The sequence below is a fragment of the Rutidosis leptorrhynchoides genome, chromosome 10 (genome assembly GCF_046630445.1).
Source record: "Rutidosis leptorrhynchoides isolate AG116_Rl617_1_P2 chromosome 10, CSIRO_AGI_Rlap_v1, whole genome shotgun sequence".
Taxonomy (NCBI): Eukaryota; Viridiplantae; Streptophyta; class Magnoliopsida; order Asterales; family Asteraceae; genus Rutidosis; species Rutidosis leptorrhynchoides.
Window position 1 is genome coordinate 106,354,006 of NC_092342.1, and position 12,095 is coordinate 106,366,100.

General features: G+C 32.9%; 2 protein-coding genes across 3 annotated transcripts; one reads left to right on the plus strand and one right to left on the minus strand.

Annotated features, from left to right (window-relative positions):
- The first annotated feature begins 895 nt into the window (after positions 1 to 895).
- On the plus strand, positions 896 to 5,724 carry LOC139872181 (serine/threonine-protein kinase BSK5-like). Its single transcript, XM_071860016.1, has 10 exons — positions 896 to 1,141; positions 1,263 to 1,507; positions 2,175 to 2,310; positions 2,381 to 2,514; positions 2,900 to 3,005; positions 3,423 to 3,508; positions 4,174 to 4,362; positions 4,442 to 4,606; positions 4,987 to 5,100; positions 5,335 to 5,724. Exons 1-10 carry the CDS (start codon positions 1,063 to 1,065, stop codon positions 5,572 to 5,574), a joined length of 1,494 nt encoding a protein of 497 aa, XP_071716117.1. The 5' UTR covers positions 896 to 1,062; the 3' UTR covers positions 5,575 to 5,724.
- A 2,119-nt stretch (positions 5,725 to 7,843) lies between these two features.
- On the minus strand, positions 7,844 to 10,414 carry LOC139873353 (mitochondrial import inner membrane translocase subunit TIM10-like). Of its 2 annotated transcripts, none has more exons than XM_071861278.1 (5): positions 10,356 to 10,414; positions 10,181 to 10,272; positions 9,886 to 9,938; positions 8,437 to 8,545; positions 7,844 to 8,100 (listed from the first exon to the last, which is right to left on the minus strand). In XM_071861278.1, exons 2-5 carry the CDS (start codon positions 10,223 to 10,225, stop codon positions 8,050 to 8,052), a joined length of 258 nt encoding a protein of 85 aa, XP_071717379.1. In that variant the 5' UTR covers positions 10,226 to 10,272; positions 10,356 to 10,414; the 3' UTR covers positions 7,844 to 8,049. The 2 variants fall into 2 exon arrangements, with proteins under 2 accessions (XP_071717379.1, XP_071717380.1); XM_071861279.1 differs by having other exon boundaries at positions 10,181 to 10,261; positions 10,356 to 10,380.
- Positions 10,415 to 12,095: the final 1,681 nt, after the last annotated feature.

Genomic DNA, 12,095 nt, shown 5'->3' on the forward strand with positions numbered 1-12,095 from the left:
TGTCGAACTTGACTGTTAACGAAGCTTTTCGAGGTGCCAATGCTAGTGGACTATCCGTGTTCGAGTCCAAGTTATGGCAAACAGTCGAGTGGACAAGTGTTTACATGATTTGAAAAAATCGCAACAAAAAAGTCTCTCAAACGAGTCATGGAATGATCCCACCGCATTGATGGAAATTCAATTAAGATCGTTCGAATGGATATCTCTTCAAAATAGAAAAGAAAAGCTCGATTGGTTAACTTGAATCTCTAACCCTAGAGCTTGTGCTAGTTTGAGCTAACATTGGGCTGCTACTAGTTGCTTCCTCTACAACACTTGTGACCCTCAAACTTGTATGTAGCTGTTTAGGTTTTGTGTGCAGCTGATTGTATGTATTTATCTCGAGCAGTTCTTAATTTCGTGATGTACTTCATTTGTTGTTCTAATAAAATTTTGTTTTTTCGAAAAAAAAAAAATGATTTTTGTGAGGCTACCAAAAGACGAATCACTAGGCTATATTAGCAAAAAAAAAAAAAAAAAAAAAAAAAAAAAAAAAAAAAAAAAAAATTATAAAATTATAATAATTAATAATAATAACCATAACGATTAATAATAATTAATATAATTTATTATTATTATTAATTATTATTATTATTATTATTAATTATTAATAAATAAAACATGATAAAACACTTTTTAGATTAAAATTTCCAAAGATTAAATAAAATACCAAAAAACAGATAGTAATGAAATGATGGATTTAACAAAAAGGCAAATATCATATCAATTACGGAGTATATGATTTATGTAACATGTACTATTATTTAATACTATTAAAAATTAATAATAATAAATATTTTAATTTAATAGAACGATGATTATGTGACAGAAAAGAAGCATGAAAGAGGAACATTGGACAATTGACAAATAAAAAGTGCATCTCCTTTCCCCTTTTTACATTTTCTTTCATATCACCACAATAAAAATAAAAATACTAGTATTGTTTTTAACATCTATCCTTTTACAAACATTAATACTAGTATAAAACTTACATTTATTTTCTTCCAAAACAACATCATCTCAATGGCAACTCGTTGTTCTTACTTTTCATTTTGTGGGTGGTCTATTTTCAAATCAAACGATACACACCCATCTGATCTCGGTATATAATCAAGATTGTATTTTTATGCTTATAATATTCTTATATATGTAATATGTAATATGTAATGTAATATATAGTGTGTTTTGTGTATGCATACAATGTGATCGACGAAATGTCTCAGAGAACGTTGGTGGTGAAGTTGATAAGTTAAAGGTGCCAGCTTTTAAAGAGTACAAGTTAGATCAACTTAAAGCTGCAACTGGTGGGTTTTCAGTGGAGAATATTGTGTCTGAACATGGTGAAAAAGCACCAAATGTTGTGTATAAAGGTAAACTTGATGATGATGATGATGATGATAATGGTGATCGTTTGATTGCTGTTAAACGTTTTAACAAGTCTGCTTGGCCTGATACTCGACTGTTTTTGGTATGTCACTTCATCTAAAATTTACTAATTGTCTTTATTCATGAATCATGATATACATTTGTCTTTTTTGTTTTTTCTGCTGTAAAAAATATTGTCTTTATTCATGAAATACATTTAATTGCCTTGGTTGAATGTTGATTTCTGATTTTTGATGAATCTTGGTAGATTAAGAATTTTAGGTTGCTTTTTGTTGCATAAAAATGATTATGTTTTCCAAGAAACTTTCAAAAAAAGCTGGAAAAGCAGAAATATGATTTTTTTCCAATGAAATTAAAAAATCTAGTTTTCTAAATTATAGAATAATTGAAGATGATAATTTAGGGAATCTTTTTCCAGCTAAATTCATCCTTAAAACTAGGAAAACTCTGATTGGCTTGGCTTATGGCTTACTCCAAAAAAATAAAAATAAAAATAAAAAGTACATATTATTTGACATTTTTGAAATAATGGGTTGGAATATTGTTGGCTTGATATAATTTGGTCAATGGTGGTCCTAGAAATCCTGAAGTTCAGATCTGGTGATGTAACTAGTACCATGGTGGCCCATTTTTTAAATGTTTGATCTTATATTAATTGGGTTTATGATACAGAAATATATGATTTATTAAACTTGGTCTTATGCATATCCACCATGAATTATTAAGTGAAAGTGTTATTGGGTTCTTAGGATGAAGCGAAAACGGTTGGGCAGCTTCGAAGCCAAAGATTAGTGAATTTATTGGGATGTTGTTGTGAAGGAAATGAGAGATTGTTAGTAGCCGAGTTCATGCCGCATGAAACGTTATCAAAACATTTGTTTCATTGTAAGTCCATTGTCGATTTTTTATTACAAAAAATTTTATTGAACTTAAAATGTATAATATCTTGATTTAGGGGAAAGTCAACCGTTGAAATGGGTAATGCGTTTACGGGTGGCTCTGTATTTGGCGCAAGCGTTAGATTACTGCTGTATCAAAGGTCGATCTCTGTATCACGACCTTAATGCTTACAGAGTCTTGTTTGATCAGGTAAAGAAAAGTGTAAATAGTTTTTTCCTAGTGGCAAAATGGGTGGGTTGGGTGACAGGTCAAAATGGATGCGAGCTGAAATGGGATGTTTTTTACTTGTTTAATTAGGATTAAATCTGGTGGATAGATCAACTCAAACATATTGAGTCATTTTGTTGTCCACTATAAAAATGCTATGTTTTTTTTACAATAATACTCCAGTTTTTAAAAATAATACTATTTAGGAGGATGTAACAATAAAATTACATGTTGGACGACTTCAGATGCTCAGCATATGTATCCTGTTAACCCCAATTGGACCAGGCATAAGTAAATGGGTCAAAATTACTGCTTCTTGTTTTATGATCCGTTGTGTATATATTTGTTCTTACTGCGCATCTGGCAGGATTGCAATCCAAGGCTTTCGTGCTTTGGCCTAATGAAGAATAGCCGTGACGGAAAAAGCTATAGCACGAATTTAGCTTTCACCCCACCAGAATATATGCGAACAGGTACAAACATGGATACATTTCGAAGTCAAAAGGCGGGTCAAAGTCAGTCAACATTGGTCAAAAGTCGACTTTATGGCCGGCCTTGTTCTATTGTAAACGAAAATCCCAAGCCCATTTAAAAATTGGTTGGGACAGCACTGACTTACATAGTATACCTTGAAGATATATCAATAAATAAACTACAATAATAATAGAAAACATTATAAAAAAAAGAATATATTATTTTAACTAACACCGCATCATCTTATCTGTAATGATATGTTTTTAAAATATTTATGTTTAAAATATTTATGTTTGAAACATTTATATTTATTTAATATATTTATATTTAAAACTCAACGTTGGTCAATGTCTCGACCAACTCCACCTTTGATATTATGAAGTATAACCAACTTATGTTATCATATGGTCTATTAGGTAGAGTGATTGCAGAAAGTGTAGTTTACAGCTTTGGCACCATACTCCTTGATCTTCTTAGTGGAAAGCATATTCCCCCGAGTCATGTAAGTTTTTACATGTTTATGCGTATTGAGTACTCATTTACTTGCAGATCTGTATATATGTAACAATCCCTGTTGTAAAAGTTGGTCGAGTCGGCTGACGCATCAATTTGGGGACTAGCCCGTCCCAACTTGCCCAAAAACGCCTTAAAAGTCAGTCAACGCTAGAAACTCAGGTCAAATTCTTTCAAAGTTGGGCTGAGTCGGGTCTGAGTCGATCAAAGTTAGGTCAAAATTTTTATATTTTATAAAATCATTTTTTTGCTATATATCTATGTTTGAAATATTTATGTTTTATGTTTTATATATTTTATATGTAACATATGTGTTTTGATTTATTTATTGCTAAAAGTCAATGTTAGTCAACGCCCTACTTGTCCCTCCTTAGAGGGGGACATAGTGTTACCCAAAGGGGGTATCCGCCCCACCTGGATTTAACAGAAAAAATAATTTTACACTAAAAAAAAGTTTTTTATCAAAAAATAAGGTTTTTTTAGTGTTTACCCCTGCTGACAATGAAAAATTTATTAAATTTTTACACCCGCCCCATTTGTATCTGGGTTCAAGTTCCGCCACTGCCTCCTAGGTCCCGACCGACTTGTCCCAGACTCGCGACTTTTACAACGTAATGTAAGTGATGAATCTTTGAACACTTGATGTATTTGCAGGCGCTTGATTTAATTAAAGGGAAGAATTTTCAGATGCTAACGGATTCATGTTTAGAGGGTCAATTCTCTAACGATGATGGAACCGAGTTGGTAAGAATAGCGTCACGTTGCTTGCAGTATGAACCTCGAGAGAGGCCCAATGCAAAGTCCGTTGTGTCTGCCCTTACTCCTCTTCAGAAACAAACTGATGTAAGTGCACTTTTTGCAACTGATCAACTTTAAAGTGCATTGAATTATTTAGTTTTTTAATTAAGTGACATTTTAATAGGTTTCATCTCTTGTTTTGATGGGAAATGGTAATGAAACTGCACCAGAAACACAAATATTAAACTTGTCACCACTCGGAGATGCTTGCGTGAGAAAGGATTTAACTGCCATACACGAAATACTCGAGAAGATTGGATATAGTGGCGATGAGGGGGTTACAGATGAGGTTTAACCATAAACATATATAACACAAACAAACATATTTAAGCCCATAATCGTGCTTAAATATATGCATACATGAATTTATTAGACGGTTTGGTTAGTGACTTAAGCCCACAATTGTTCTTGGGTCACTAACCGACTAAGTCTCGGGATTTGCCCGCTCTGATACCATGTTGAACGATTAATTCCCCATAGGGTTATAAGGTTTTGTTGTTTCACTATATACATTACAAGGAAAGCTTAATAACTTTAAATAAACCCTGACAGACCTAAGCTCACAATCGTAATCGTGTTGGGTTACTAACCGAACCGTCTATTAGTTAGCTATCAATTACCATTTGTTTGAAATGAGTGTTGATTTCATTTATAATTATATTGTTGCAGCTTTCTTTCCAAATGTATTCAAGTCAACTACAGGATGCATTAAACGGTAAGAAGCATGGGGACAACGCTTTTCGAGCCAAGGACTTCACGACAGCTATTAAATGTTACACAACCGTAAGTGATAAAGTCTAAAAGACGAACTATTATAATATGAATGAAATTAAAATCTTATAAAAAAATTAGTGGTTGGGGATCTGATTTTTTTCACAAGAGGTCTCGTGTTCAAACATTACTAGCAACGTATCTTTGGGTGGCCAGGGAAAAGGGTCAGAAACTGACACGGGATAACCTAGCCTGAAGAGGAAAAACCTTATCCGTTTACTTGTTTTGAATTCTTGTATTTTTCAGTTCATCGAGAGTGGAACCATGGTGTCGCCAACAATGTATGTAAGGCGTTGTTTGAGTTATTTGATGAATAACAAGGCACAAGAAGCACTAGGTGACGCGATGCAAGCGCAGGTCATAAATCCTGATTGGTCGACTGCACTTTATCTCCAAGCAACGGCTTTATTTAGCCTAGGAATGGACAACGATGCCCGTGAAACACTTAAAGATGCGGTTGCGTTGGATTCTGAACTGAAGAAATGAGCTGAGTGTAAAGTTTTGTGGTTGGCTTCTATTTATGCCCCTAGGAAATGTGGTTGTAGGTGTGGATATGTTTATTCTTATTCTTGTCTATGAATTGAGTGTTTGTAATGTTCATTTATCAAATGAAATGTGTGTACATTATCTAAAAGAAGGGTATGAGAATCAATATGATATAAAATTGTTTTTTTTAGTGGTTTTGGTTATAAATAATTATAGGAATCTTGAATTTGACATTTTTCAAACATGAGTGAGATTTTAGTTTTAAAAAAACTCCACTTCCAGAGCCATAGTGATACCAAGATTTAAACCAAACTTTCCCTTGATTTTTATTGAATAGAATTAGTTGGCCGCCCTGGTTTTGCGTCGGATCTTTACCATTGATTAACATTAATTACATAGCTAATTATTGAAAAAGTAATTATTTATCATTTTTTTTTTTTGTCGATGAAAGACCAAAAATGGTTATGTGATTGATTTGTAATAAACGGAAAGTAATTATTCATCATTTTTTGTTCTACTTTTCGTATTGTCGAGAGAAAAGATCCAAATGATCAATCGATAAAATGAGACGTACATCAACGATTGGTACAAACTATTTAATAAAATAGGAAAAACTATTTATATAATATATATATATATATATGTATGTATATATAATAACAATAAAACAGTTATTAAAAAATGAGTTACATTGTTAATTTATAATAAGAAAAAAATTTAAACAATAATAAAGTGAAAAATTATGTGATCGATTTAATAATAATAATAATAATAATAATAATAATAATAATAATAATAATAATAAATAGTTATTAGATAGGAAAAATTATGTGATCGATTTATAATGAATGAGAAGTTTAATGGTTAAATTATAAGATGAGAAAAGTTTGTGGTAAGTTTATAAGAGCTGTAAAGCTAACTATTAAAAAGAGTGTATGATTATAAAAAAATAAAAAGTCTGAGATAGGTTTGTGAATATTACAAAAGTTACTATTCATTTGAACTATATCTTTTAGATATATAGATATAATATAATTTAGTGAATTAGGTGATCGTAGATTGAAAAAACGACACCACATATTAATGATTAATGAGGTGTTATACATATAATATATAATTATAAATAAATATAATATAAATATAAGTATAATATAATATAAATTGCAACTTTATTCTTGAGTCAACAGGATACGTCGATTTATTGGCTTCTTGATTGCCGTTTAGAGCCTAAATTGAATTCCAGACAGGATTTAAAACCCATGGAAATTTGATTCTACCATTTTCATGGCGTCTCAATTTTATTTTACTATTTTTTTTTTAAATTTTCCTACTTATTGGCTGGAGGTCCACTCGGAAGCAATCTCTTTATCCGTCGAATAAAGAGGGATGATTTTCTCTACTTTTGACTTTTTGAGAGTGTTTCACTCGGGGAGTGGAAAAATGACTTATTTTTTATTCTCGGATAGGGGAATGATTGTCTACATCTCACCTCCCCGTACACCACTCATGTAGTATTGAGTTTTACGGTGGTGGTTGTAAATATAATATAAATGTATATAAAATGAAGAAAAAGAATTTATTCCCTATGGCTATGTCCCAATATTATTGTTCTGTTTTAATTTTTCAACGTTTTTAGTTTTCAGCTTTCGTTTTAAATATTTTAATTTGTATTACCATAATAGATGAAAATTATATAAAATAAAATTATAAACGTATTACTAGTTATAATTGACATCTTATAAAGAAACAAATACACCTATCACCACCTAACATAATCAATCACAAACACCCAACTAAGAAACCAGTGTTGTGTTCAATTAGGTGAACATATTACAACCATAGTGTTGAACAGACTAAATATGTAATATGTAATATGTAATAAAGCTATAGTTTTTTGGGCAAAAAATTAGTGTTGAACACACTAAATATGAGATAAATACTACTATCTTCGTCTTTTGATTTCGTAACAATAAAAAAAACTCCGTAGATTTTAGTTTTAGAGCACAATTTTATTTTCTTTGAAAGTGACAAAAATACAAAACATGCAACCTTTTAAAAAAAAGCCTATAAAAGTGACAAAACCATTGCCTTAAACCATAAATCTTAAAATGGTAACCAAAAGTTCACAAGAATCTTAAAAATGGTTCTATAATTGATCAACATCTAGTCATCCATAGTCACTGGAACTTCATTTTCTTTTTAATTCAAGAAATAATACTATAAGCATTGAAAAGTAAATATACAGCAACAATTTAAGATTCACAAAAATTTTAGTTAAAATAACTTTAGCACAAAAGCATTCTAAGACATATTCTGGAAGTGTCAAAATTTTGTTTCAGAGGGGATCCATCTTAATCTATATGATCATCAATCATGAAAACAAAATCCTGCAAAACTTACGCTTAACTTCCCAGGGCTTTTACTACCGATCTATCTAATAATATTAATATTATTGAGTTATAATAAAGTAAAGGTTTACATAGGTGGTCTGCCAGAACCAAGCAGCTGGCCGACGAGATTTGTAACCTGAAAAAAAGAAAAACCGGAAGGACATGTTATACAGTCGTCAGATAATTTTCCAACATTTTAATATTACTTGCTAAATATCATAATCACTAGCAATTATAAAGGTAGCCTTGTAAGAGATGGTTACTACTTGCAACCAACTCCATCTAGAATTAAATATCATCTTCCTTTGTTACTTACAAAGATAATACGTAGTTACGAGTATTTTATACCTTGAAGCAGTACATATACTTTTTAAAATTACATTTTTATAGTCATATTTAATGTGATTTCAAAGTAACATGCAATAAAACAAAAGTTTGAACACGTTAAGAGACTAAACATCTGGAAATGTACCTGCCAATATTTTGAAACACAACGATCAATGCAGCTGGTTTCTCCCATGTTAAGCTCGGAATCTTTATACTTGCTCTCGACACACTTAGCAAAACATGTCTGGGTTAACCTACACCAACACCAGAGTATACACGCATGTTATATGATGACTTGCCTGAACAAAAAAGGACGTCGATAGTATTCTCCTATTAGCACACAATCTTGTTTATTTGTTTACATCATCAGATTAACATGGATAATAAATCTTATTTGCACAACACGACAAGATTTTCAGGCAAGGTTGTTTCAACTTCCAGGTTTTCAGGCAGCCCTTTTACTCCATTTTTTCGCCGAATAAATGAGAAGTATATATAACCAAGGAACTTTCATCAAACATAAAAGAACTCGGAACTCTGGGAGAACTCGGTCGGAAATTTTTGAGGAGTTCTCGGCAACTCGGGAAGGAATCAGTTGTTAACTTACGTTTATTTTTAAATTTTTTAATATAAATATATATTTTCCAATAAAAGTTCTATTAGACTTTGACCAATTTGCAGAGAGTTTTTGACCGAGTTGCCGATTACCGAGTTGACCGAGAACTCCTCGAGTTGGCCAAGAAACTCGCCCGTTGACCGAGTAACTTGGTCTTTGAATGAGTTGGTCACCGAGTAACTCACCAAACAAAAACACACAACCCGAATGATCATAAGATACCAAGGTCTTTTTGCAAACCCAATAAATTCAAATTTGGTTGAAAAAAGCGTGCCTAGGCGTTAGTGAGTTTTCTGTTAAATAATTGCACATTTGCAAGGCCCTGTTTACAAAGCTATAATGGGCTACCTTATATCCTTTAAGCTAATTATTTAATACTCAGTCCATCTATTCTCAGCCAAAGTATATTTCCTAATTATATTAATCCTATCCTAATACAGTTAACGGTAGTAAAAAATTAAATACTAACGGCTTAAGTCTCCAAAACATCAAATTGAAGCTGTAATATGAGTTCATTGAAGCAAAAAGTTTAAGTATGCAAGTAAAGTAATTGTGATGTTTAAACATTCGTGAAGTGGAAAATGTCCCGAATAAGCAATAATTGAGTATTTTTTGCATTAATGTTTTCATACTTCACGTACGAACGGAACTCGCCTCAGCACCTAGAGCCTTGGCCTTTGAGGCCCTTAAGACCTCAACTGATCACCTTTTTAAACCAAAATCAAGTTACACCATTTTTTTAACGGCCAAATTTTGTTAAAAATCAACGGGCTATCCTAGCAAAGAGCTAGAATAGACCCGGAAAACACCAAATTACAATGGCTTACTGCGCCAATCGTTCCAAATTACACCATTATGTCCAGTTTTACTATTAAAACAATAATTTATATATAATCAGCAACAAGAATTTATCTTTGTTCCATTGCATTCCTATAAACACATCACAAGTTACCCAAAATTATATAAAAAGATACTTACTTGTTAAACAATTCAACCCTGTACTCCATCTCCTTCTCTGCCATTCCAAATATCTACAAATCAAACAAAAAATAAAATCAGCATCAAATATTCATCAACATATCGAATTACCACTTCATTTTCACACATCAAATAAATAAATAAAAAATCAACTTTAAAATTTAGAATCTACACCATCACTCTATGATTAGTACAAGCTATCAAACTTAGCTTGGCTTAATAAACAATTTGTAGCAACAGAGATTCTAAAACCCTAAGAATTTAGATCAATAAAGTTCAATAATAGTAAAATTACCTGTTCTTTATCCATTCCAGGTGGCACGTTATTGTTAGCAGCCATTATAGATTCAGCAATTAAAAAGATTTTGAATTTAACCTAAAGAAAACCTACATCAATTGAATTAAAATTTATGATAATAACTCGCATATGAAATACTGTAAGAATTGATATAGATTGGGAAAGAGTAGACCTTAGAGAGATGAGAGTATCGGAGATCTGGGAAAGGTGAGATTTTAGGGTTTTAGGTTTCAGCAATTGTTCTTGTTTTGGTCATACTTTCAGTAATTTCAAATTAGACCACAATAGTTTTAAATCTGAGATTTTTGTCTTGGTTCATTTCATTTTTGCATTTCATAACTATAACCAGAGGCGAACATAGAGTAACCCAAGTTGGGTATCCGTTCACCCTGAATTTTACAGAACAAAAATTTTTACACTAAAAAAAAAATTTACTAAAAAATAAGGTTTTTTTTAGTGTTCGTCCCTGCTGAATACGAAATATTTAAAAAAAATTACACCCGCCCCACCTGTCTCCGAGTTCAAGTTCCGCTGCTGACTATGTAAGACCCTAATCCTGTTTCTGACTTTTTAGTTGTTCGGGACGCCGTCCAGGATGGTGGGACGCCGTCCAGATGTTAAAGGCTGGACGCCGTCCAGAAATTGGGACGCCGTCCAGTTTGTCTGTCGGGCCAGCTGGGTTATTTTAAGATTTTTAGAGGGGCAAAATGGTATTTTCACTTATGGAACGAGTTAAGGCCACAAGATCAGTTCTAGGAGCCTCATTTGCTCCACTAACACCCACACAAACACTCTCATCTTGTTCTAGTGAGAGAGAGTAAGAGTTCTAGAGAGAGAGAGGTGGATTTGGAGAAGAAGGAGTCGAATTCTCGCAAAAGCTCGAGTTCTAAAGTTGTTCATCTCGCTCCTAGCTACGTTGTGGTGGTATTGGTAAGCTCAAACTCCGAATTTCATTTGTTAAATTTGATATTCAAGTTAGGATTTTGAGTTAGTTTGTTGTGAAACCCTTTTAGGTGATGAAATGGGTTTATGGTGACTAGTTATTCTTGTCACTTGGCGGGTTTTGGGTCGGTTGACGTTTTAGCGTTGTTTAGGGTTTGATCTTGAGTTTAATCACTAGGTTTAGTGATTATGGAAGTGGTGAAACTCTTTTGGGTGAGTTTGGTTAACTAATTTTGAAATGGGTCAAAATTAGGGTTTTAGTGTCAAAATGAGTATGACACGTGTTTAACACTTGTTTTCGGGTTTAATTGGTGTGTTAGGACCATTTTCACTCGTGTTAGTGATTATTGGTTAGTTTTGGGCACGGTTTGTACTTGGAAGTGCATTTGGGTCGAAATTGCACTAAGTGTCATATGGGTTGGTTTGTAAGTCAACCCTAATCGTGTTATTGTATTTGTGATAATGGAATAGGTACTTTCCATTGGCGCGTTGCGGATTATTCGAAAGCATTCATCAAGACGACGAGGTGAGTGTTAATATCCTAGGTGCATATGTATGTGTAGGATGGGTGCGGGTCGGGGTGAAGTGTTTCTTGGTTATAGAGCTCACTTCACATATAGGTGGATTTGATGGACTTGTGTATAGGTCCAATTGGCACGGTTGTGCGTTTTGGTTGGCCACCTTTGGCGGGGTACACAATTTGTGTGTACATTATCACACGCGGTATGATGTGGATTATATAACCCCAATGGCGAAGGGTTAATATTGTGATGCGGACTTAGATATAACCCCAATGGCGAAGGGTAGTATTGTGAGTGGAATAATTATATGTATGTGTATATGGCGTATTTATTTGTGAATGTTATGGTATGAACCATCGAGCCGGTAGTGCCATAATGTGTGTGTGTGATAGGATGTGAACCACGAGCCGGTAGCATCGAGTGTGAACCACGAGCCGGTAGCACTATAA